Source organism: Pygocentrus nattereri, chromosome 15 (assembly GCF_015220715.1).
Source record: "Pygocentrus nattereri isolate fPygNat1 chromosome 15, fPygNat1.pri, whole genome shotgun sequence".
NCBI lineage: Eukaryota > Metazoa > Chordata > Actinopteri > Characiformes > Serrasalmidae > Pygocentrus > Pygocentrus nattereri.
In genome coordinates, this window is record NC_051225.1 from 33834303 (window position 1) to 33861786 (window position 27484).

A 27484-nucleotide genomic window follows, 5' to 3' on the forward strand; every position below is an offset into this window, starting at 1 on the left:
TATATTAATAATTTTTTATATTAAAAATGCTGTTTCAATGAGAAAAGCCACATAAACCTGCAGATTTGTGTATACACTTCAGTTTAGAATTTTCCATGTAGATTTAATACATCGTTCAGTGATAAGCAGATAAAGATATGAAAGATTCTGTGGGTAAAGGAATTATCCACATTTCTTTTCACACCTTTATCTCTAATAAACCTTCATCACCTGAGGTGTCACTACTTCACACTAGAGTCCTGCTGTGTTTTTACAACTGCCTCTGCTCCCTCTCTCTCACTCTTTCTCTCACTCTCTATCTTTTTCTCACATAGCTACAGCTCATCTGCTCTGATATGCAAACAAAGCTTTTTCATTATTCAGCTATACTGTAAAAAAAGGGTTTATTAGTAAAGATAGCAGGGTTCTATATAGCACTAAAAAGGGTTCTGCTACCATTTCTGTTACAAAGTTCTGTTTCAAGCTTGTAACAATAGCAGCTTTAAAAAATAACCTTTTTGCTGCTATAGAGAACCTCAATATAGAACCATATACAACACATTCTGCATCATTCTGAAGAATCATTTCAACCATTTAAGGATGTGTATGGTCCTTTGAGTGTTCATGGTTTCATATAGAAGCTTTTTCTTGGCTAAAGAACCCATTAAAAGAACCGTCTTCTTTAAGAGTGTAGATTCGGAATCAGATCAGTAATAACATAAGTCAGAATGAAGTAATTCACCATTCGCCTCCACTTTTATTTCTCTTTATTTTTACCATCACAGAAACAAAACAGTAAGTTAAGCCATCACATAATTTTTAATATGAAATATAAAAAGAACATTCTTATTCAAAAGAACTGCCAGAACTGCTTAAACTGTGAAAAACATACTGTACTTTAAACTGTGTATACATACATTTTTTGTGCATAAAAGTAATCTTTGTGTGGTTTTGATGGCCTGGAGATGCACACGCTTGTCCACATCCAGTTATAATGCATCTTTGACATTGAGTACATTTGTACAAATAGTAAAAATAGGCCTTTTTGTTATTGAGATGATTATTGAAGAGTTTTAACAGAACAGTATTTTTTTACACTGCAAAAAATGGTATCTTGTCAAGTAAAATTATCTTAAATCTAGTTATTGAGATTGTTGTAAGCTTATTTTATGATTATTTAACTTATTTCTAGTCATTTGTATACTGGTTTTAAGCAAAATAATCTCACTATATTGGCAGATAATTGTGCTTGTTTTAAGAAATGTGCTTGGAACTACACCATTAGAAATAAAGGTTCTGTGCAGGTATATTTTTAGGTCATCAAGGTACAAACAATATAAATGTTCCAACAAAGGTACAGCAGTGGTCTGATTGTGAACCTTAAACAAGTTTTTTCCAAGTGAAAAGTACAGATTTGTATCTTTTCACAACGTAATGTTTTTAATCAGAACAATAAAATTAAAGCCAAGAGACGAGACAGGGTGTGTGGAGTCAGTACAACTTGGAAAGTAAAGTTTCAGTAGATTATGGTACAATTATGTTCACTGACCAAAGGTACTGAGATGAACCCTTGAGGGTCCCACCCCAGTGACAATCTACTACCTTTATTTCTGAGAGTGTAGTAAAGTTATCTGCCAGTATAGTAAGATATATATTTTAACTTAATAATATCACCTAAAACACATAAATAATGTTCAGAATTAAGCTAGATAATCTTATAGTAAGCACACAACCATCTCAAAATGAGAAAAAATAGACATAGTGACTAGATTTGAGATTATTTCCCTTCACAAGATACTATGTTTTGCAGCGTATAAAACGTGTGATGTACAAAATAACAGTAAAGACATATGAAATACTCATACTCTAAATATCTGATCAAAAACTCCTACCACACAAGTGCACTTTGTAGGTTTACAGGTACTGACAGTCTGTCAATGTAAACCTCCAAAGTGTGCCTATGAGCATGAGTACTCCATGTGTTGTACACTCCCTGTACATTAAGGGTTAATGGTTTTGGTTTAAATATGTTTGTTTATGTTTTCATTTAAAGCTCAAGTAATGTAGTAAATCACTTTCTGGTGAAATTTTCTTATTCTTAAACAGAAACTTTACCTCTAATCAGAATCCTGATAAAATGCTTTCATGCGTAATGAAATGTAGAACATAAACTATAGGTACAGTTATGTTAATGGGAATTCTTATTTTAATTATGAATCAGGAAATGAGCATGTTGGTCATACGCATACTGAATACAAATGAGGCCTTTTACTGCCTTTGCTGTCTTATACTCTTTGGGTGATTTTTAAATTGCCATGAAATGGACGGACATACAATGAAACAGGAATTAATCTGTCCATAGATCAAACACATAAACTACAGCAAAAATATACATGTGCTATAGTAATAAACAAATACAACAGAAAACAAGTCAGCAGGTCAACAGATTCGGTTGTCTGGTCATAACTGTAAATGTACAGTAAAAAAGTCAGAGAGCACCAGTCATTTATTTCATTTCTGGACCTCTACTTGCATAAAGAAAGACGTCACCATCATGGAAGAAGGTCAAACCAACCTCTATGACTGAACTTGGAAGTGTGAAAAATATCTCCCTGCAGGTTTGTTTAGAAAACTGAAAGTGAGCCTCCTGAAAAGAATGGACAATCTAATAAAGGTAAATAGTGGACACACTAAATAGTGAGAAAATACATTACATTTTTGAGGCTTCTGTGTAATTTTATCTTAAATATATGGAATTAAACTTGCCAATATAGAATGAAGGATATAAATATATAGTAGATAGATAGATATAGAGAGACAGAGAGAGTGAGGAGTGTGTGTGTGTGTGTGTGTGTGTGTGTGTGAGGTGTGTGTACATATATTCCTGGTCTTGGTCTTGCCAAATGCCTGTATAAATGAAGGTGGCCTCTGACTTCAGAACTGTACTTCTGAGTGAGATTCTAATCCACAACAAAAAATACACTGATATGTTTTTTGATATCTCACACTCACTCCTTTCCAACCAGACGTTATCATGAACAAGACAATATCGCCAAAGCTCAGGCTCTGGTTAAAAAAAAACAGTGAATGGACAGTAAAATGCTGTGGAAACACTAAATCTGACCTCATTAACTAATAAACTAATCAAAAGTAAACATCATTTTAACTTTACACGATCATAAACAACATCTGCCCCCACACTTTCACTTTTCTGGGCATGAGAAGATCCAGTTTCCAGCTGGACCAAGCGCTGCTACGAGGCCTTAACATTTGAGAAGTTTGGCTTTTTTTTTGTTTGTGGGATTGTTTGCTGGTGTTGTTTTTACTGGAGGATGACTTCACGTGTCTCTGGAAGCTTGAAGGACAGCAGCCCTCCACACACCAGTGCTGAGAAGGCCAGCAGGCTGGGAACGATCTTAGTGATCCCCACAAACTTGGAGAAGATGAAGATGCTGATGATGGCAGCCAACTTGCACAAACCGTTTAGCACGCCGAAAGCAGTCGCTCTGAGGAAGAAAAGAGCAGGATCATAAGCCTGGAATGCTGAGGAGAGTCTGGAACAGTTAGAACTCATCTAAGTCTGAAGATACGGAGGGATTGCCTGCTGCCATTGTCAGCTCATTTTAAACAATGTCGTCAGTTTCATATTAATGCTGTCAGTTTGTGTGAACTTGCTCAGGTACACTTTTTTGAGGTAGAAAAAGAGAAATAAATCCTAAATGATTAAAAAAGATGGTTCTTAAAGAGTCCTTTAGTAAAGGAAATGGTTCTATTTAGAAGTTCTGTATAGAGCAGTTTTATGCTCAATTAGATATTTGCAAAGTGAAATGGTTGTTCAGATTGATGGAAACTGTGTTGTATATGCTTCTATATAGAACCTTTCTGAAAACGTTTCTATATAGAACCGTGTACAACATATTCAGAATAAAGCATTTCACCATCCAGAGAACCATTTAACCTCTTAAAAGGCCAGGGCCCCAAGTTTTATCACACACATCTATAACCTATGAATAGCTCAACAAGTTTGAACTGAAGTGCCTGTAGTAGCCTTAGTATGTAATAACCCTGGTATTTTAAATGGTCAAGCATTAAATGGTTTTATATAGAACTCATGGTCCTAAACAGAACCATTGCCTTTACTAAAGAACCCTTGAAGAACCATCTTTTTAAGAGTATAAAGATAAAAAATCTATATATATATATTATATATATATTTTTTGTAAGGATTTGATTGACCATTAGTGAGCTCAGGTTCTGATGTTGGATGGTCAGCTCTGGATCACTACAACTCATTCCAGAGGTACTGGATGGAGCTTTATCACTCCAGAGAATGCAGCTCCACTGCTCCACAGTCCGAATTTGAGGGTTTTAAACCTATCTAATGCGCCTGGCACTGGGCATGATGACCATAAACTAATGCAGTTGCCCCAGAGCATCCCATTCTATTGGTCAATGCTTTTTACAGAGATTAAACAAGCTGTGTGTGCACCTGAGCTGTGCCAGCACTGGGTGCACCTTAAAGCAGTTGAATTCACTCATTAGAAGGGGTGTCTGGATGCTTTTGGACCTAGAGGGCATGATCCACATGTGTGAACTTCCTCTGTTCCCATGAGAATATCTCACGATGAATTCACCAATAGAAATTGTCCAGAGGTTTGTTAGCATTAAAGTTTAAGGAAGTCTCCTGTAAAGTTATCATTTTCTTATGAGGTTTTGTAACAACAGTGCTGAGTTGGTCTCTCTTAAGGTCATGGTTTATAAAATGAGGTAATGATATGTTTTTATCTTCTCAGTTCCTTTTCTGTTCTTTGTAAAACAGCCTGTGAACTGGACTGTACCTCTTTGATGCTGGATAGAGCTCCACTGTTATCACTTCTATTCCATTCCAAGCTGCTGCAGACGCTGCATAGAAGAGGCACTGGAAGGTTATTACAGCGCCCGGGTTAAAGCAGAGGAGCAGGAAGAAGGTACAGCCAGAGGACACCAGCATGGAGCCACCTGCACGAACACACCCACACACACACACACACACACACACACACACACACACACACACACACACACACGTGTCATGTTTATTTTTGTACCATGTCAGGAATACATATATCCCATACATGTTATACAGTATAATGCAATAACCATATGTGCTATATGAACAAAAGCTTTTTAACGACAAAAATGGAGGTTTTGATTTGATTTTGTTCTGATACTGATGTAGTGACAATAATTATGCACATATATTTCATAATAATTATCATGACATGGCGATAAAAGTTTTTTTTTGCGCACACACACACACACACACACATGTATATATATATATGTGTGTGTGTGTGTGTGTATCTTGTTGATATCAGAACAAAAACTCATATCTCCATTTTTGTTGTTTTGTACTGAATTTTAAAATGCCAGCTGGCCTTTACAATGTACCAAAATGTCATGTTGACCAAACCAACAGAAATGCCCCAAAAGTGCTTGGGGACAAATCTAATTTCATTAACTTCCATTCAAAGTTAAGAATCTTTATTGCTTCTCATGTAAAGTTAACATTTTGGATTTTGTTCTGTCAGCTAAATATAACAAAATATTATAGTGATGTTCATATTAATATTATTATGACTACAGAAACTTCTGAATGAACCACAGAAAGGTTTGAATCAGCACCTACCTATGATTTTGATTCGTCCTATCTTATCCATTAGCAGACCTGCTATGATGTTGCCGGGCAACACAGATAAGCTGCCCAGAAAGCTCACTATGTAAATCAGGACATCGTTCTCCTCCTGGAAGTTCAGATGGCAGCCTTTCTTTGGATGATGAAATGTAACATTGACAAACTTGCAGTCAATGAACTTTGAATCTTTCCACAAGTCTGCAACGAATAGAAGAGTCACTGAAATTAAAATTACTGCAACTAAAATAAACATGAGTAAGGAACGTTTTGTGAGTGTTGGTGTGACGTACCGGTGTTGTAGAACATAGTGTTCTGTAGGGTGCAGTTCTCAAAGAAGGTGTCTGTGGACTTGATGTCCTCAAAATAGCAGTTTTCAAACAGCGAGTCTTCAAACTTCACGTTTCTGATCTCTATGCCGACAAACCTGGACACACAAACCACGGTGCTGATCAGCCAGTAAACTCATCGCTCAGTTCCTGTTCAACTGCTCAACAACACCCTGTAGAAGATCCGACCAACATTTTACACCTTTAAAACATTTAAAACATGCCATTGTTAAAGGAAAGGAACTGTGGAAAGAAAGAGAGAATGAAAGAATAAAGGAATGAGGACAGAATGAAAATCTGAAAGGTGATCAGGAGAAGAAAATAAACGAACAGGAAAAACAACAAGGTCATTTAAAGCGTGACCACAGGCTTAAAGTGAGCTGGACTCAGAGTTCACAGTCTAGAGTAACGCAGAGTTAATATGGAATAAACACACTCTTCTAATCACACCTCTGACAGACAGACAGACAGGCAGACAGAGGTGGGTCACACAGTACCTGTCATGGATGTATTCTCCCTCTCTGTGAACCTGATTTTGCAGAGTGAAGTTGAAATGAAAACGTTCGACCTTCTCACGATGGAACACCTTGGCATTGAGCTCGTACTCTTCATACTGCAGATACTTGATCTGGTCAGGGAACCACACTGACAGACCGTAGTAGCTGTGGGTGAGTAAAAGAAAGATTGCATGTTGACAGAATCTCATTTTTACTGTAAAATGTTTTGTGTCTATATTGATGACCCATATGGAGAGACTAGGGCTGTAAACTTGCAGCGGCGTTGCTTTAACTGCATCGATTATAAAATGTTACAAACAATGTTACAGAAGTTTCAACAATCCATTCTAATAATGTTCAATAAGGTTTGCACTCATTCTTTGTGCAAAGTAAAACGAAACAATATTTGCCAGCTTTATTTATCCACAGAGAAATTAGTCTTTACCTGAAGGCCATCGTAAACCAAACAATAGCAATGAACAAGCCAGGCAGTCTCAGTTCGGGGGCGGCGAGAGACAGCAAATTCTTCATCACCTTTAAAAAAGCCATAACAGGTCAGTCACCACCGCTTTTAAAGCCGTACTTTCCATTAAAAGACTTAACAGTATGTTTTATGCTGTACCTGTTTGATGAGGGTCATTTGCCTGACCATGAATCTCTGGAAGGCAGTGCCGGTCTCACTCTGAATCTCGATGAAATCGTCATCTTGAGTGTGGGGCGTCTTGATCTGGGACACCTGAGAGATGCAGGAACAAAGAATATTTTGACTTCAGAGTAAAAGGTCAGCCAAAATCAACTTTTCCACCAGGGCATTAACTAGGCAGTCGATTGGCCAAGATGTTTGGTGTCTTTGAGCTACAGCTATGAAGCTTATGTAGCTGGCACTGTCCATAAATAGAACTCAATTTATGTCCTTTTTAAAGCATTTAAGCACTAAAGTGACTGTATCCTGCCTTCTGCCCAATGACCGCTGGGATAGGCTCCAGCACCCCCCCGCCGCGACCCTGAGGGAGAATCGGCTTAGAAAATGTGTGTGTGTAACAAAAAAGTGTCTCACATTTTATGCGCAACCCTGTTACCCGAACCTGCTCCCCCCATGAAAAAGTGAACATTCCATTTATAATGATATATGAAAGAAGTTGCATCGTCTTCTTGTTTTCAGCAGCGCATCAGACCAGATCAGTACTCTCATTATAACTTGCACACAAATAAACAGATCTGGCTGCTTGGGTGAAGCTTAATTATTTAACTGTGTTACATAAATTATTGTTCAAAAATATATTCATTTACATTTTTAGATTTATGTAAACTATAGCATTATTAATAGTTAGCATACAGCATATGCAGCAATTTAAGGCTAAATTTGTCACCGATTTTAACCTTCAATTATTTGAAATAAGAAGGAAATGAAAATGGTTTGAAACAAATATTTTAAAGAAAACGTTTTAATTGAATCTGCTTTTCAAATTTACTTTCTGCCCTTTGTTGTATACTTGAAATGCTGTTTCGTCACATTTCCACTAAATGGGCATTGAACTGGTATTCACTACTTTATGGTGAAAATAACTCACATATTATCTGATTTGACAGGAGGTGGGAACACAACATTTTTAAAAGGTTAGGTGCTTATTTGATTAATATGATTTATTCACAGAAAGTGCCAGCTAACCAGGAAGCTTATGATATCAGTCAGCACAGTGCAAATTGTCTAAATCATCACATATTTAAGCCATTTTAAATAATCGTGTTTGTATGGTTTCTGGCAGCTTAGGACATGCCATTAACTACACAAATAGACAAAAGTGTGTAACATAGCTAAAAACAATAATAACACACCTTTTGTCTGCCCATATTACAGCACAGCGGTGGGTCTGTTTTGTGCTGGATTAGTTTTATCAGAGGAGCTAATTTGACTGGCTGATTCATAGGGAATACAGGATCTGTGTAATTTCTCCAAAATGACCCCAAACTGCCCAGATTGAAACATCGTCGTGCAGACATGCATGTTAGTGTTCTGCGACAGGCACCGTGCTCAGGAGTGATTTAATGCACAGGCTTACAGCCCCAAGTGATTCAGGGCCTCGGGTGACAGGGTGGCATGGTGGATAGCGTTGTTGCCTCACAGCAAATAGGGCCTGGGTTTGATTCCCTGGCTGGGTGACCAGAGTCCTCTCTGTGTGGAGTTTGCATGTTTTCCCCATGTCAGTGTGGGTTTTATCCGGGTACTCCGGTTTCCCCCCAAAGTCCAAAGACATGCAGTCAGGCCAATTTGACATGGTAAATTGCCCCTAGGTGTGAATGTGTCAGTCTGTCTGCCCTGCGATGGACTGGCGACCTCTCCAGAGTGTATCCTGCCGAGCACCCCCCGCGACCCAGAAGGAGAAGTGGCTTAGAAGATGTGTGTGTGTATTTTCCCTCCACCATTTACACACATACACCAGTGCTCATCTTTATACTCATCATTCATATCAGTGATTGTCAGTTGGCTGGATTTATTCAAGGTTTATTCCAGGTACACATTTAAAAACAATGGTTTTTCAAGGGTTCTTTAATAAAGGCAATGGTTCTGTTTAGAACCAGGAGTTGTTGCATGTTTAAATGGTTCTTTGCATGGTGGAATGTTCTTCAGATTACTGAGGAAAGTGCTGTATTTGTTTCTTTTGATTCGTTTATGAAAAATATTTAATATAACAATAGAAAAGGTTCCTCTATTTTTACAATTTGACATCACAACAATAGCAGAAGCCTTTCTGGTGCTATATGGAAGGTACTTATAGCCACATGTATGAGAGCGGAGCTCAAACCAAAGAGGTAGGAAGTGAAATAAGCTCCTTACAAGAGAAGCCATGTTATGAATCTGAGGGTTAGGCAAACGGCTCATCTCAAGCTCAGTTTTAGCTGTTAGCCTTGTCTTCAGGTCAGAAAATAAAAAAAATGGAGGTGCCGTTTTCTATTATTCACTTTAGTAATTACATTACTGTGAGATTGATGTGAACAGGACTTCTATTACTGAGAGAGCCCAGAGAATTATATAAAGTATTTCACTCGGGAATCAGTACATAGATTTTGTTGATTCATACTGGATTAAAGCCCAGGATATCTTCAGGAATAGATTGCTAGATAGACAGATAACAGGACAGTAATAATAATAAGGGTGAAACAATGTAAAAAGAAGAATACAATAAAAGCCTATCTACAGGCATGTATACAAACAGAAAAAATACAAAAACAAATAAAAATATACAAATTATAGCACCTTGTCAAGGAAAACTAATATGTACAATAACTCAGAGGTTTTACACAGTATGTCTCATATTTATTATCACAGTCACTGCCACTTTACTATGTTTGTAAGAATTTAAACTTGTACATTTTGCAAATTTGTCTTTTTTGTCTTAAATTATTAAAGTGTTTATTTTATTTAAATAAATGGTTGCAACTGTAACACCTGCAATTTCCCTCTGGGATCAATAAAGCATTCTAATTCTGATTCTGGTTCTGATTCTGATAATCTAGCTTCAAATCCAGCGGTTTGCTAGTTTGTGAAATCTGGTAAAGTGTGTTTTAGTGAAGACTACTTCACAACATCTCCACACTTCAGCCTATCCAAACACCTAACTCAAATCAAGATGTGGAGCATGTTTACATACTTCAAACACTCTCTCTGGTTCGCCCTTCGCCCTCCAGTTGGTGTCGTGGACCTGCCGCAGGATCATCCAGGCCTCATCATGCCTGGCATTCTGAACAGCACCAAACATGCACACAATGTTACAATGTTTTAATATCATTTTAATATATTGAACAATATTAGACATTTATGTATTTATATGGCTAAATAAATAAATAGATTTGCTGTAAAATGATCAGAATTTAAGTGTGATCTCTGTACAGGATGTATTAACATATCACTTAGAAAATCAACAAAAAGTCCTTGAAATGGGAGTGGTGTGAATTGTGAATTATTATATAATTGGCATAAATGTTTATTGAACTACAAGCACGACTCAGTGATGTTACCTCCAGCAGGTAGCGAGGACTCTCGGGCATAAACACAAGTCCAGCAAGAGCAACCACTGAGGGCAGGAAGCACACCAGCACAAACACCCTCCAGCTGTGGAACTGGAACTCAGAGCCCATACTGAAACCCCAGCCTACAAAACAAACACACAAACATTGTTGATGTCTGGACTCTGAGGTGGCCAGTCTACTGTTCTGAGAACACTAGCAGCTTCTTTGTTCTTCATTTTTGTCTATTTCTTTGTCTCACAGTGGAAGGATGGACAGAAGCACCTGTGGATGTTTTCAGATCTGAAGCAGATTTTCTCCTCTCTCTCAAAGATGAAAGCTTTAAGTGCTGCTTATCTGATGGGGACAGGTTTGATGGTCTACCAGGTCTTGCAGAAGGCTGCTAGAAATCCAATTTTCCCTGTATTTTTAAATCATTTTTTGAAGTTTTGATGATCTCTTTCCTTATGCAAGTGCATGAAAGTTCTAAAAAAAATCTAATCTTCCTTAGAAACATTCCCTGAAAATGAATGAACTTGGAAATAATTGAAATGATATAAATGAAGAGTGATCGCAGACTTTTGTGCAGAAATGTATCTTCTCTTGACTATAGCCTAATATTTCAGTGTTATTAGTCTCTGAGGTTGAACAACTACAGGAGCAGGATTAGTTTCATACATATCTTTGTCATAAGACATCCCTTTTTTATTTTTCCTTCTTATATTAAAGGGAAATGATTTCGATTTTTCAAATCTTCTGCATTATTCAGTGGTTTAGATGTAAACGAAGTCATTCAGACATGTTTGATGTGAAATGGTTAATTAAAGAGAAATGTAGACTTCTTTACAGTGGAGGTGATGGGAACCAGGAGTCCCAATGTCTGCAGCCCAAAAATACCAATTTTATTTACTATTCAAAACCACCAGTGAAGTGAGTTTTTAACTGAATCCAGAAAAAAACTGGGAACCTGTTTATCTCCATTTACCTCTCTGCCATGAACAGTTTAAAAAACATGTTTTAGGCCAAATCTTTAATCTTGTTTATCAAAACTACTGTAAAACGTCCAGTATTTATAACCATGTTCTGTGAGGGACCTTTTAGAGACACTTAATGCTTTGGACATCTGGTTCTTATAACCATCACTGAGAACAAGTCTGATTAGGAAAACATCACTTAAATCGAGCTTCTCACATAAAGCCACGCTCAATGACTTCGTTTACACCTTGACAGCTAAATTTTGAAAATGTGATGGAATTCCCCTTTAACAGATAGTAAGAAGGATGTTCCTTGGAGAAGATATTCCTTTTGTCATCCCTTCTTTATCATAATTATGGGCCTCATCACTGTAGATATTATTAGTGTAATTATGCTGATCATTATTGCTGTTATTACCATAATGAGGGATGATTCCCCAGGCGGTGAAGGAAGCGTACAGGCCGCCCAGCATCCAGAACAGACACAGCCAGCTCAGATGCTCCCCCCGCTTATCCATCTGCAGGAACTCCGCATAGTACGTGTACACAATGGGGACAGAGCCACCTATTCTGTAGAGGACAAAGGCTGTACATTAATTAAAGTGCACACACATGGGTTTGTGCTGGGAATATTAAACTAAAACTGAAACTCGAAGAGGATATTTTGCACATCCTGCTAAGAACTGACCATTTTATGATGACTAGAGCCTAATGACATGTGGCCACTCTTAGTTTTCATGATTTTCTTGAGTTTTGAGAAATAAAAGCAATACTAGCTGTTTACAATGGCTAACAGTATACAAAAGTCAGTATAACCATTAAAAAGGAATGTTACAAATTTTTCAATTGTTGTGCATAATTAAGTCATTAAGATGTAAGTAAAGTCGTTCTGAGTGGTTTGATGTGAAATGACTCATTGTATCTCACCTCCATGAATAAATACGTTTTTAAGCAAAAACCTTCTCAAAACCATCATAAAACAATGTTTCAGGGTGCAGGCGGTGTATTCCGAAGCATTTTGTGTAAAAAGTTTCTGTGTGGGAGCTTTTAGAGGCCTTAAACTCTTCAGACGCCTGGTTCCTATCACCATCACTGTGTCACATCAAACCACTCGGCATGCTTTTACATCTTCATGGTTGAATTAGGCAGAAAAATGGGTAGGATTCCCCTTTAAGAAAACTCTCACCCAATTCCAGAGCAGAGTCTGAAGAAGAGGAAGAAGCCGTAGCCCTGGGCGAAGGAGGAGAGGAAAGAGAAGATGCAGTTGATGGCCAGAGCATAGAGGAGACACTGGCGGCGTCCGAGCTTATCAGCCAGACCCCCCCACAAGACTGCTCCCATCATCATCCCCACATACACGATCAGGCCTGTACACACAGACACACAGAATACATTCTGTCTATATGTCTGTATGTGATTCCATAAAATCTTCATTATGGTACTGAGATTCACAATCTTGTGTAAAACTGCATAGAATGCATAAATGTGTGTGAAAACTTCTCATGGTAGTGGAATATAAAGAATAAAAACAATACATCATTTTTTTCTGATATGTATGTTTGAAAAACAAAACAATATGAGCACATACAGTACTGTGTAAAAGTCAGAGAGCAACCTATTTAGTTTTCTTTTTTTTTTATTTCCAACCAAAACAGACAATAAATACTTGTTTTTCATTTGTCAGCATCAACAAAAAGAAAACCAGACCAGGAAAGTACACATAAGCCTCAAAAACCAAATATAATACACATTTTTGATGATTTAGTCTGTCCACACTTTCATCTTTATTACAGCTGGCATTCTTTTCAGGAAACTTGCTTTGAGTTTTTCAGAGAAATCTGCAGGTGTATTTTTCCACACCTCCAAAGTTCAGTCTCAGAAGTTGGTTGCATTTGCTGCTTCTCACAATTCAAGTAATCCCAAACACATTTTGTGACACCGCGGTCTGAACTCTGGTGTGGTCAGTCCATTGTTCACATTTCCACTTAGTAATGACTTTCTATTCTTTCACTTTATTTTCTCTGACCTTGCCCTTCCTTACCCAACGGATCTCTTTGGAAACATCTGAACGTATTGTCCTATAAAAAGTACACAACAAAACCAATGATAAGTGCTCAGAATTGTTCTAGTGTGAATTGATACTCTGCTTTTGCTGGTATAGTTTAGCTCAAGGGTCGTAACCCAAAAAATAAAAAGAGCCATTTAACATTAACCCTTTCAACAAAAATTAAACCACCTCAGGAGCCCCAACATTTTATGTCCATTATGTCATCTTGGCTGTAAATATGTCTCAGTATGCGCTAATGTGCTGGTGTAAGCTAAAAATTAGAACATAAACAAAACACAGCCTTAACCTCGTTTGCGCTGCTTTAAACTTTAGCTCTGCTGTAGCTCCTATTCTCGCATCTCCGACAGGAATGTTTCCTCAAAAGTGGAAAACGTTTCTTGTAAAATGTCTCACCGATTTTTAAAGAGGCTGAAGTCGCTTCTCACTCGCCAGCTTCTTGTTTGAATTTTCCCGTTCCACCTTAAAGAATGTAACTGCTGTACCATTTAAGGTGGATCAGGAAAATTCAAACAAAGAGTTTGACAGTTTCTCGTTGCAGATTAAACATATCAGGAAACCAGCTGGACCATTTATAAATGCAAAAAGGTCCATTTGTCTTTAAATGATCAATCTTTGTCTTAAATCTTTCTCTTTGTCATTTCGTTAGCTGCTAGCTAGGTGAGGTTGTCTGTGTTGCTATGTTAACCCACAGTCTGCGCACCCACCTTCAGGGTTAAAGGGTGAATTAGCAGTTGTACATTAACCCCAAGCTTTAAGAGAATCTATTGTTGAAACTGTGTTAGAACGATCAGCAGAGCTTTATTTTACAGCAAAGTAGGATTATTGTATTTTTAACTCTGCCGTGGAGCCGCAACAGGGCAGTAAATGAGCTGCGTGTTGCTGACCCTGATTTAGCCCAAAAGCAGCACCTGCCATGAGAGAAACTTAAAGGGATAGTTCACCCATTATGCCTTACCACGATTGAAGCTACTATCTATTCATTTTTAGGCGCACACGATTGAGCGATCAAATCATCTCATTAAAGCCACACTCAAGCAGGACGATAGTATTCTATTACACATGAAGAATGGGCTGTCATTAACAATTATATCAGCTCCAAAAGCTACTTTAAAAAGCAGCTTGTCTCAGTAAAGGCAGAGCATTAAATACAATGTGGAAAATGTGGAAAATTCCTGCTTTCAGTTTTTAGCAGTACATATCATTACAGTGTACCAACACTATTACAAGCTTTTCTGCCTTGATTTTATATACGTTTTAATAAGCCCTGCTGTTATTCTTTCACTTCTGAATAAGCCTCAGCTCATAGCTTCACAGAGAATGAGACTTAAGCCCAGCACTGAAACCTGCCTTCAGAAACATGAGGAATGACAGAGACCATTTTCAACCACTAGAGGTCTCACATTACCTCCGGTTGGGTGAGCAGACCATAAAACTGGGTCGAAGAACTGCCCAATCATTCTTATACAGAGTGGATTTAAAAATGATAAATTATTCACTGGAAAGTATTTTGTAGATATTTTCATTTACAATATTTAAAAAATGCTGTGAACAAGAAGTGAACAAGGTGATAAATCTACTAATCTCTTCTTTGTCCAGTTGCCTTAAGCTTTGACCTCCATCTCTGATATATGATGAATCTTCGATATCAGTTTAATAATACCTTCATTCTTGAAGCGGTACAGCTTCCTCAATAATTTTAGAATCATCTGCAGCTCAATGAATCATGCTGGAAACATTTAACTTCTCATTTTCACTTACAGCCTCCGAGCATCTTACGACTTATTATAAGCACATGAAGTTGCCCAGGGCCAACATATTAGGACCATTTTACACTCTTGTCTGAAAACAAATTGTTGCTATATTTTTAAAAATCTTTTGATTGGCATTTCACTATTCAAAATCTGTGTGTTAAGACACTAGAGTATAGGGGTTAGAAAATACTTTGATAGACACCTTTTTTTTACAAAAAGCATGAAACTGTTAAAGTTCAATTGCTATTATCTGGTGCTCCAAAATTGCAGGCATGGCTTTCTGATGTTCCTTTGGCACTCTGTGCCTGTATATTGTATTTCAGAGTATTGTTAAGTTGGCTTGAGGCCAACACACCATTCTTCTTATTCTTGTTTTTTTCCTATTCTTATTAATCTACAATTAAAATATAAAATGTTTCATGCCCACAATATGGTTTTCCAATACTTTTCTAGGGGTTTCAGTAGTTTTTTAGAAATCTCTTATTCCACCACAATCAAAAAATCAAAAAATAATTTTGTACACCCCGTCTTACATCATCATCAGCACAAGAAAAACATGGCAACCACCAGGTATCTAATAGAAACCACCTAGAAATGCTCCGGTAACCACCATCCCATCAACCACCTGGAATGCTACAACAACCCCCTAGCAAAACCCTCACAATCTCCCGGGATGTTAATGCAACCATCCTAGCAAGCACCTGAAACACCATAGTTACCACCAAACAATGTTGTAGCAACCACCTGAAAAACTACTGAAACCCCTAGAAAAGTATTGAAGCAACTACATGAGATACCATAGCAACCAAAAACTACACCCTAGCAACCTGTTTCAGTATCATAGTAATCACATAGCATTACCTTAGAAAATACCTCCAATACCACAGCAACCACCTTGAACAACATAGCAACCATCTAGAAGCCCCCTAGCAATCACCAGAAATACTTTACAAACCACCTACCAATATGCTGGCAACCACCTGGAACAGCACAGCTACCACCTACTACAAAGGAAAGTAGCAAGCTTGACAGATATTATAGTAACCGCCGGAGAGCAAACACCTTGGATACATTAGCAGTCACTTAGGAACACTGTAGCAACCATCTAAATCACCACAGCAACCATCTGTCAATACCATAGCAAAGATTTAGAAAACACCTAACAACCACCTAGAATGCCTTAACAACCAGCTAGAATATCATAGCAAACACCTGAGATGCCAGAGCTGTTTCTACCAACTAGAAACAAATAGAAATCAGTTGAAACAGTGCCCCGCTGGTGGCATCCTGTATAAATAAAAATAATGTGTGGCCACAACTTAGTAAGGCATGGAAACGAGATAATTAAGTTGTGGCCATGGCTTGGGTAAGGCATGGGAATGAAATCCTAATGCACAGATACAACTTATTAAGCCTTACTAAGTCGTGGTCATGACTTCGTTATCTCATTTCCGCACCTTACTGAGTCATGGCTATGCATTAGGATCTCGTTCCCACACATTAATAAGGCATGGCCACGCATTATTTCATTTATATGAGATGTCATCAGCAGGGGTCTGTAGAAACACCATAGGACCGAGGCCCAATCCCACTTCACCCCTTGCCCCTACCACGTCCTGCCCCTCAGTTTTGCGCGTTCACGTCTAGGGGTAGGGTTATCCCGATTGTTGTTGAGATGGAGGGGTAGGATGAGGTGTTAGGGCTACATGGCCCTCCAAACGGAGATTTTTCAGAGGAGCACAACAAACAGAGTGGAGCAAGATGGCTGCGCAGGAGACCAAAGAAACCAAGCGAATGTCAGTATTTTCTCCGTTAAGAAATTATAATAACCACATCTTAGTTTAATGTCATTTCAATGCATTATAGTCATTTTCTTCATAAGAAGAATAGAAATCACTAATAATATGCCAATGTCTCGGTACCTAGCTAGCTAAATTTCCTGTTTCACTTTAAATAGCACCATTTAAGGTGGAATGGGAAAATAACAAGAAACTGGTGATTAGCTGACTTCAGCTTTATATCACCAAAGAATTATGAGTGGATGATAATAAATAATTTGCATCCACCTATTTGAAAGCATATGATGTCATAAATGTAACTAAAGAGCAGCAGTGAGTTTGCTGAGTTTTACTCTCCTCTGCTATCCCTGCAGACTGACAGGGTTGCTTACAGGGCACTGCTAGTAGCCTGATAATGAAGTAATGTTCTTTTTTATTAGAGGGTCATAGCAGAAGATTTCAACTACTACCCAACATCCTAACTTAGCTATAGCTAATGCCTAAGATGACTTTTTTTGCATTCTGTATTGTCCATTTATGTAAGCATTCTCTGCTAATGGTCTTTTTTCACCAGGAAGAATAATACAGATTCATCATACATGTAAGTGCAATTGGCTGATGAAGTTATTCTGATTCTTTTCCTCTTGCTCTCTCTCTCTTTCTCTCGTCCCAGCCCCCTCAGTGTTTTACTACACACGCGCACAGCTAATTTGAGAATGAGCTAGGCGATTAGCAGCACGTGTGGCGCTAGTGTGAACCTCCTGCTGGATTACTCTCTCCTCACAGCGCTGTGACCTTGTAGCCTGTCAGACTGTCAGACAGCATACAGGCCTCAGTCCAGATTGCACTTTTGGGTCCTGTCCCATTCTGTCCATTCAGACTTTATAATCCAGGCCTTCTTATAGACACTTATCCTCAAGTGCAAATCTAACATAATCAGGAAATTCCATCCTTAAGGTTCCTTAAGGAAATAGTGCACAAAAGCAACTAAGCACAAGTGAAAAAGCTGTACAGTCATTCAACCAAAGAAGAGGTCTTACGCAGGTAGACATCAACTATTTTTGACATACTGAAATATAACCTTGCAATGCATTTAATCAACTTATCTAACAGTCTAAAATGAAATACTTTTAACTGTGTATATACACACACACACACACACATATATATATATATATATATATATATATATATATACATATATATATATATATATATATGTGTGTGTGTATGTGTGTGCAATATATGCAATATTATGTAACGCTATAAACTGTACAAGGAATGTTCAACTAAACTGCTACCTCACCTGTCTATTGTCTATTGACTGTTTTAGAATATATAGTTTTATAGTCCTTTTTTCTTTCTATTTAAGATTTTTTTTCCCCTTAAATCTGCACTTTATATATTTTAGCCTTATGTTTAAATTGTTTTGTATGTAGGAAGTGCTGTTGGATTGCTGCTCAATTTCGTTGTACAAATTGTGCAATCACAATAAACGCATCTTATCTTATCTTTTATATATATATATATATATATATATATATATATATATATATATATATATATATGCTGCTCATCTGGTGATGCCATACTGCTCCACGCAAAATGACAATATAGTATAACATAAAAATGGACAAAAGGAAAAGTTCCCACAAAACATATGTACGACATGTCATACAGTGTCAGAAACCACAAAAGCAAGTCTATTTGAGACTACTGAACAAGTTGATGCAGGTAATTTAGGTGCAGTTTACCCGTAAGTTTCCATCACGTGTTAGCTACATTAGTGTCCCAGCTGCAGTGCAAAACTAAAGAAAGGAACTCCTGACACCAAACATGTCTCGGCAGATTAACTACATTTGGGGCAAGAAGGAAAATGTAAATAGCTACGTTTATGTTTCATTGCTGCTCATTTACTCATAACAAAGCAGTAGGTGAGCTTTTTATGTGCTAATCCAGCTCCTCCATCAGTGGAGATATTTATATGGATGAGGGTCTCTTCACTCTTGCATGTTTCTTGCCTCCCAAAGTGATCTGTTTGTATGTGGTACCTTCTAAATTTTAGCCTACTTGGCTTTTAGGAAGCTGCACACTGATCACCCTCTGTAATGTTAGCATCTCAGATCAGGATAGAAAGATACTGATCTCAAACTCGTCTCATTTAATGCCTGTTTTCGGTATGGGCAATAAAATGTTAAGAATAATAATCAAATTCAATAATTAAAGGCCCACTAAAAGTGCAGTATCCTCTAATTGTAGATGTTACACAGCAGAATTAGATCTGTAGGTAAAAATAAAAGAATCCTCATTAGCAGTAAAATAAAGCTCTGCTGATTGTTCAACACAGTTTTAGAAATAAATGGTCATAAACACTGGAGTTAATGTAGCCTATAACTGCTAATTCACCAACTTCTGACCCTGAAGGTTAGCGCAAAGACTGCTGGTCACATAGCAACACAGCAATGCCGACAGCAATCTTGCCTAGCTAGTTGTTAAGAGAAAGATTTAAGACAAATGTCAATAATTACTGATAATACAATTCAATAATTATTGATTTACTAATAATTATTAATAATTCTATATTTGCATATATAACCATATGTATAAGCTGGTTTCCTGATACGTTTGATCTGCAAGAAGAAACTGTCAAACACTGAAAAGTCACAAAGTCAGCTTCTCCTTTGAATTTTCCCATTCCACCTTAAACGGTGCAGCAGTTACATTCTGGAGCCTCAGGCACCATTTAAGGTGGAACAGGAAAATTCGAACAAGAAGCTGGCGAATGAGAAACTGACTTCAACCACAGAAAAAGTCCAACGCTGAGACATATTGTACAAGAAACTGTTCCACTTTTGGAACGTTTCCTGATGGAGATGCGAGAAAAGCCGCTATAACTGAGCTGATGCTTAAAGCAGAACAAGGTACGTCTGGATTTTCATTTCTATTAAATTTGTTATCCTATGCTAGTACATTAGAACATACTGAGACATATTTACAGCCAAGATGGTAAAATTTACATGTTGTGGCTCCCAAGGTGGTTTGATTTTTGTTGAAAGGACAAAATGACTCTTCTTAACATTTGGGTTGTCGACCTCTAGGGTATAGACTCTACCCCAAAGTTTCTAGGACCTAGCTGGAAGGATGTTTTGAAAGCATTGCTGCAAATGTTTGACCATACCACAATAATAATAGGAAGAAAACAAAAGTAAGTTGGCTTTTTAAGTCATTTTAGTTATTAACATTGAATAGAATGGTTTAATATTGTGATTAAACATTGCCCAGCCCTGCTTTTTCACTTACCCAACAGGCCCTTGTTGGCATTAGACAGGCACATGTCCTTCTCAGCACTGGGCAGGGCGAAGGCCACCACGAAGCATTCCACGCCATCGGCCATGAGCGCCAGGCCCAGCACGGTGAAGAGCGTCCACTGGAAACGCCCATGTCCGCAGTCCTCCATGATGCTCTCATATTGATCTGCCAGCGTCTCCTCCTCTTCCAAGGCTGCTAGTTTGGCCTTCATCCTGGCCTCCCGGCGGGCAGCTCGACGGGCCTCCTTGATCTCGTCCGGGTGAGGGATGCCCTGGTATTCACCCTCATACATCTGCTCATCCTCATCGTGACCCTCGGTGACGTCGCTGGCTGCATCCTCCTCCTGGGCAGGGTAGTCAGACTGGTAGGGATAACCATCCTGACCCCCTTCTCCATAGGTGGGGTAGGTTTCTCCTTCAATGCCTTGCACATTATTTTGATAAGGGTCATCCATTTTGGCTCACAGAAAGGGAGTTGCTTTAGTATCCTCCAAGACCTGCCAGCTATATCAGCATAATCCCTGCTCTGGTTCTTAGAGATGCCGTTCCAGAAGCCAGTAAAAACAAGAGTAGCTTATTTATGGGCTTCCTAAAGGGATATTTAGAGAAGGCCTCAGCATCTATGGTGACAATAAACTACTTTCCTTTGTAAGCTTCTGCACAAGGGAGCATGCTGCACCTGAGAGACAGGGAACAGTAACACATTGGATATTGGAATATAGGCAGAGTATAAAAAGACATTGAGTGCTGGTCTATAAATGCAATGCATTAAAGAGCTGATATCCTGCATATAATGCTCACCTATTACATTTATAATCATAATTCAGTTGATATGACCATTTTCCAAACTTTCTTTATCCTTTAGAATAAAACTGTTTCTGTGCCTTTAAGACTTATACATGTAAATGAGCTCTGTTCTGATTGGCTGCTCTGTATTGTGCCTCACATGAAAAGCAGTCCAGGCTAAAACATTTATAACTTCAGTGTGAATGGGAGAGGCTGACCTGCTGTAGGCTGAATAGGTGGATTATATGTGAACGTGTTGGTTTTTTGTGACATCACAGAAACAGTTGATTCAAAACAGGTTGTTTTAGCAGTTTAATCTCCAAATATTACGTAATGTATGGACTGGATAGTGAATATGTGTGTATGTATGTATGTATGTGAATATGCTTTGAAACTTCAGCAGGGTTTTAAATATTACATCAGACTTTAAAAAGGTAAGAACAGTTCAGTTTTCCATGGTGTCGGCCCTTTAATTCCCCTGATTTGGAAATTGACTGAAGGATCGTGTGCTTAGTAAGTCTGAATCCTGACATTATAAAGAAGGACAGAACTCATATCCTACATATTTCTTGTATTTTATTTTTTATTTTTTGATCCATTTATGAAGTTTGCATGGTGTTATGTTAAAAATAATACATTTTTATAATTTTCAAACCTCCCTTTATTTATCCTGCTTTTGTGCCTTTTGTGCTGTGCATTTAAGACATTGATTTGCTGTTATGTATGTATTGTACCTTATTCTGAGCTCAATTTGGGCTGAAACACCTACTTATAACCATCATGAAGCAGCAGGGCTAAACTGCTTTAGACTAAATAGGCATAAATATGTAAATTAACTGTTTTTGTGACATCACTAAAACAATGAATTCAAAATGGGCTGTTTTTGCAGCTTAGTTTACATATATGGACCAAGAAATTAATGGTTTGTTTTGACAGTTTAACAATGTTTATATACTACATCAAACTCTTTAATTAAAAAAAAATAAATCCATGGGCCGTTTATGGGCCCTTTAACAGATATCCTGGGTGTCATTTGCCAACTTATCTGGCTTAGAACAACGAGGGAACTGTTAGTTGCTCACAGCGAGGAAAAACAAACATGCATTAAAATTGATTTTATTATCAGATTCATGTTTATGTCATAAAAAAGAACATAATATATACGTAAACAGGAGGATCATAAAAAGGCCTTTGAACAGTGAAGCGTTTCCACTATAAAAATGTGGGCTGCTTTTTCTTATGCTCTCTCACAGTTGGAACATTCTGCTGTTGCACATCAGAGCTGTGATATAATCCAGCTTAAATCTGAAGAATTCTCGTCTGCCGTGTGATCTCGAGTGCAAACAGGAAGTGAGAATGATGATGACATGCTGGCTGAAGAAGAACAGGATGCTAAACTGAAATGGTTTGCAAATGAGATGATATGTTATTGGATATTAGAGTTATTCTACAATGTCAGGTAATATTAGGTGAAATAATACTGATCTAGTACCGCAATACTAGAGTTGTCTCACTGTTTAAGGTGGCTGTGGTCACCACTGATACTCATATCAGCACCACACTCTCCAATGTCAGGGTTACTGCTGTACTGAAAATCAACGACCACTCAAATAATATCTGGACGACTGACCGATGATGAAGCAGGTAGAGTGGAATGATCAAGTATTCCGCAATAGGTGGGCTACAGTCTATAACTGTAAACCTCCATGGACCATTCCCCTGAATTCACTCAAACTGCAGTCCCACAGTAAAAAGCTTTTTTGAAAAAACACAGCCTTTAAAAATTTACATGGATTATGTGAGACTCAATTATGTGAGGCATGATTTGAAACACTAATAAGCTAAAAATATACTTCATAAATCATCATTTATAGGGTACTTCATGATGGGAGCTGGTTTTGCATTTTTAAAATGAATTTTAACGTGAAGTTGACATACTTCAAATTTAACATTAGTATAATTTTCCAATTAAAAAATGATTAAAACAATATTGTTCCATGCTTTCATGTCACTGCTGAAACACAGAGTTTTAGTTCATAAGTGGAGCCTAGTTTTAGCCACGCCCCCTGCATTTTAGATCAGGAGGTGAGATGGCAACCCTGTCCCTCATGGCTACATGGTGAGCAGTTAGATCCTAGTAAATGTGTCCCAAAGTCAGTGTGGAACATTAAAAATGGTCACAACCGAAACACGTTTCTGCAATTAAGTACTTTTTTTGTTTTAATGAAGAACATTCTGATTGTCTGTGTGTAGCTATACGAAACTGGGTTTGCTAGTGTTTTTGAATTCTGCTCAAAATGAGATAAAACTTGTTTCACATATTAAACATGGGACGTTTTGCATTTATGGTTCACAGTATGTCATACTGTGCTCTACAACCACAGTCTGCGCAACGTTAATGAAGACCTGGCTGCAGTTTGAGTGGGTTGAGAAAGGTTTAAGGGATGTACGTTTGTGCTTTTTGGGTGACTATTGAGTTCAAGTGTTTGTTAGCACCGCTAGCCTCATAGCTCCAGTTCATTGCCATTGTACTTTATGAAGACCAGTAAGACTAAGTATTACTGGTCAAATCTTGGGTAGTGTTTCAGTATTATGATTGTTTTGGTAGTGACAAAATGGAATGTTCCATAATTCATTTTAATATCGTAAACATAATTAATGTATACAGTCACTCATAACAGAAGGATTTTAGTTTAAAGTCCAAGCCAGTTAAAAGTCCAAAACGTGTTTTCAACTCTGACTTTGAACCAGTTTGGTAGACAGATCCATCCGAATGTGGCTCTTCATGAGAAATTGATAAACAGGACATTCATTTATTCTAAAAATATGTCACATTTACAAAAAAAAATAATCCTATTGGTACAAATCCTACAGAAATTCGACTATGTAGCCAAATCATTTGCCCACTTTCGATTTCATTTTCTCATTTGTGTTCAGCTGAGTGCCAAGAACCACTGTAAGAAAACTTCAAACATCAAATCGAATGACGAATACTTAGTCTTACTGGTCTTAATAAAGTACAAAGGGCAATGAACTGGAGCTATGAGGCTAGCGGTGCTAACAAACACTAGAACTCTATAGTCACCCAAAAAGCACAAACTGTTTCAGTAAACGTCCCTTAAACCTTTCTCAACCCACTCAAACGGCAGCCAGGTCTTCATTAACGTTGCGCAGACTGTGGTTGTAGAGCACAGTATGACATACTGTGAAACACAAATGCAAAACTACCCATTTTCAACAACACCAGGGCTGGTATTCATAAAGCAGTGCTGACCTTGGATCAGATTTCTACATATTTATGACATTGGCACAAATATTGATTCTAGATCAGCACTTCTGGGCTTTTTGGACTACTGAATGATTTCTTTTTAGTGTTTGTTAGCAATGTTAGCCTCACCGCTCCAGTTGTAAACTAAGAAGGCAAACATTGGACTCCAGACCTGCCTTGGCATCGACTACATCTGGGAGCGGAACTGGAAAACTGTGCCAGTTTTTCACCAAACTGTCCCTTTCTCTCTCTGGTTAAATAACACCCTTTTAGGGGAACGTCATTAGAGGTCACATACACCAGCATCTCTACCTGACTTGCCACAGCTAAAGACAGATTATGAATCAAAATCCTTTACTTTTGCTGTGGGGCCTGTGTCACCCTGTTCATCCTAATTTGGTGGTGCCAGATGGCTATTACATAATGCAGTGGTTTTACTGTAACTCTCACACAACACCAGAGTCAATGCAAGTATCAAGGACCACCTAAACCTAAGAGTGGACGATATGACCATGAGGCAAAAAGCCCCATTGGAGACACATCTAAAAATACTAATAATAGGACTAATTATACACTTTCGGCAATGAAACCTGCAGCTGGTCAATGTTCTTTAAGCACTGATGATATCTATGATATTGTGGCTTGTTGTGTCATAATTAATCAATATATAATAAAAAAGTCACACTGACCATCCCTACTTAACCCAAACTGATTAGTGATATGATCAGTTATCCTACTATAACCCCTTAAATGGCCAGGACTCTCCAGTGGGTCCAACACTTATTACTCGCCTGTGTGACCTAAAAAATAACTAACTAAATAGCCAGTTTGTATTGTAGTGTGCAGCTACTGTATAATTAGCCTTAATAATAAGGCTATCGTGACACATTGATATGGATGGGCAGATTCATGTGGGCAACTGATCATTCTCATCATGTCATTCCTAAAACACGGCCAGTCAGATGTTGTTAACTTGTCTTGTCAGACCCATAAGTGGACCAGAACATCAAAGGCCTTTTTGTGATGTCGGTAGGAGGTACTTGGCCGAGGACAACCCGGCACGTTTACCTCAGCAAGTCACCTGCCAAAATACCAAAATGCCTGGACAATTTAGGAGTGGACATCTAACAGCACCTGTGTGACTTAATAGACAGATAGACAGAATATTTATGTTCGACTTGATAGGTAACAGTTGAGCTACCAGCAGGCTAATTAAATTTGAATAAAATTATATGTCTGCTTACAGTATTTTGATTTCATATTACTGACTGTATTATATACTTTGGTCTACTATTAGTTTGAAAATCATTAACCCCTTACAATCTTAGGCTTATTATATACTAAGGCTTATTATTCATTAACTACAGGGACTTTAATGCAAACTAATGGAGCTTTTCTTAGGTTATAGAAGTGTGTAATAAAACTTTGGGCCTGGCTTGGTAAGGGGTTACTCAAGACTATGTAAGATGTGAAATAATCATTTTTGTCATCAAATACTCTTTTCACAATGTCAAAACAACAAACACATCAACAGTCAAATTGTGGCAACAGCCATGAACACATTATTCATCATCAGAGGAGATTTAACTTTGCCATGAACACAGAAAATGTAAAAACGTAAATACAACCATCAGTCTTGCTACAACATGACTTTGCTATTGAAGGACGAACTACAAAATTCACTACCATAACTTAAACTGACATTGGGAGTGATTTAACCTTGACGGCCGGTATGAAAAAAAAAAAACTTTACGTCAATAAATGAATACGACTCACCAGAAAGGTCATTCCTTTTGATGCAAAGCTGTTTTCTTCATATAAATGTTGTACATAAATGCAGAACAATTCCAGGAAGGAGAGTTTCAGAAGGTGAACCCTGCATGTCACTTTAGCAGGAAGAGATGGACAGTCCAGCGGATTAGGATCCAGCCTCATGATCCCCAACCGGCTCATCTCCAGAGAATCTCCCTACGCCTGCTGCCCGCAAGCCAAATGGTAGCGTCCATTCCAGCTTAAAGAACGCCAGATTTTACAACACGGCCAGTGAGGAGGGGGGTAATGCTGTTGCGTGTAAAGTGTGTAGAGTACTGTGAAAGAACTGAAAGCAATGCTTTCAGCTCTTCATGCTACATTCACTAAGACAAAGGAGTAAAGAGAGTAACTTGTGTTTTTCAGTTAATGCTACACTGATGGTTCATTCAAGGGCATTCTCGAAACACAGCCTAAAATATGATCACTTTCTTGAGTATAATCCACACTTGTTCCAAGTGTGCAGATATAAGCAGTCGTCTAAGGCCCCTGAGCCACCAGGAGGCCCCGAGTATGTCTTTTTAAATATGTATTTAATATTATTAGCCTAAAAGCACAGTAAGATTTTCTTAAATTGTTACTTCATCAAAATGAATAATTTATTATTTTTCTATTCTTGCATATAAAAGAATATAACTGGGGTGAATGGGTTGTGGGGGGCCTCCAAATGGAATGTAATTTGGGTTAGGGTTAGGGTTATGGTTAGGCTTGCGCTACTCTAGCTTGTACCAGATCTTGCCAACATTACTGCCTTAGGCATCCCAGCAACAAAAACAGGCTTGTGTAAAAGCAGCACTTCTTTCAACCCACAGCTAGTTGGTTTGGCCTGCTACAGGACATCATCATGGTGGGTACATGTCTTGCATAGCGGTAAAGCTGCCTAATCCAGAGCCCAGATAATTCTACCGCAAAGAGGATTAGCTCCACCCCAGCGGAGCCATTGGCTAAATTTAGACCACGCATTCTCTCGCACTCCTCTTCTCTCACTCTGCTCCGCCCCTCTACTTTCTCCTCCCAGTTCAGTTCCCACAATAACCACTGATCCGCCAACAGATATCATTAGATTTCAATATTTAATATTTTTCATGTAAAAATCTGTTTTTACCTTCTCCTGTAAAGTTGCCATTGTGGAGATTGGACAGCTATGAAATACATTTGGAAATGTACAAAAAGGCCCAAATTTTTTTAATATACATACAGTATATATATATATATATATATATATATATATATATATATATATATATATATATATATATAT

The 27484-nt window shown here is 38.0% G+C and overlaps 1 protein-coding gene across 1 annotated transcript; it reads right to left on the minus strand.

Moving 5' to 3' along the window:
* Window positions 1–1547: 1547 nt before the first annotated feature.
* Window positions 1548–26312, minus strand: sv2ba (synaptic vesicle glycoprotein 2Ba). The gene is made up of 13 exons (XM_017699518.2): window positions 26191–26312; window positions 20353–21039; window positions 12642–12822; window positions 11874–12025; window positions 10494–10627; window positions 10127–10216; window positions 7099–7212; window positions 6922–7010; window positions 6477–6641; window positions 5944–6077; window positions 5648–5851; window positions 4818–4977; window positions 1548–3485 (listed from the first exon to the last, which is right to left on the minus strand). Exons 2-13 carry the CDS (start codon window positions 20813–20815, stop codon window positions 3302–3304), a joined length of 2070 nt encoding a protein of 689 aa, XP_017555007.1. The 5' UTR covers window positions 20816–21039; window positions 26191–26312; the 3' UTR covers window positions 1548–3301.
* Window positions 26313–27484: the final 1172 nt, after the last annotated feature.

Coding starts and splice junctions, on each gene's coding strand:
- sv2ba (XM_017699518.2), bottom strand. CDS start 20,815: ATGGATGACCCTTATCAAAATAATGTGCAAGGCATTGAAGGAGAAACC. Junction 12,823..20,352: donor TGCCAACAAGGGCCTGTTGG/GTAAGTGAAAAA, acceptor CTGTGTGTACAG/GCCTGATCGTGTATGTGGGG. Junction 3,486..4,817: donor CTCTATCCAGCATCAAAGAG/GTACAGTCCAGT, acceptor TTTCTTCCTCAG/AGCGACTGCTTTCGGCGTGC.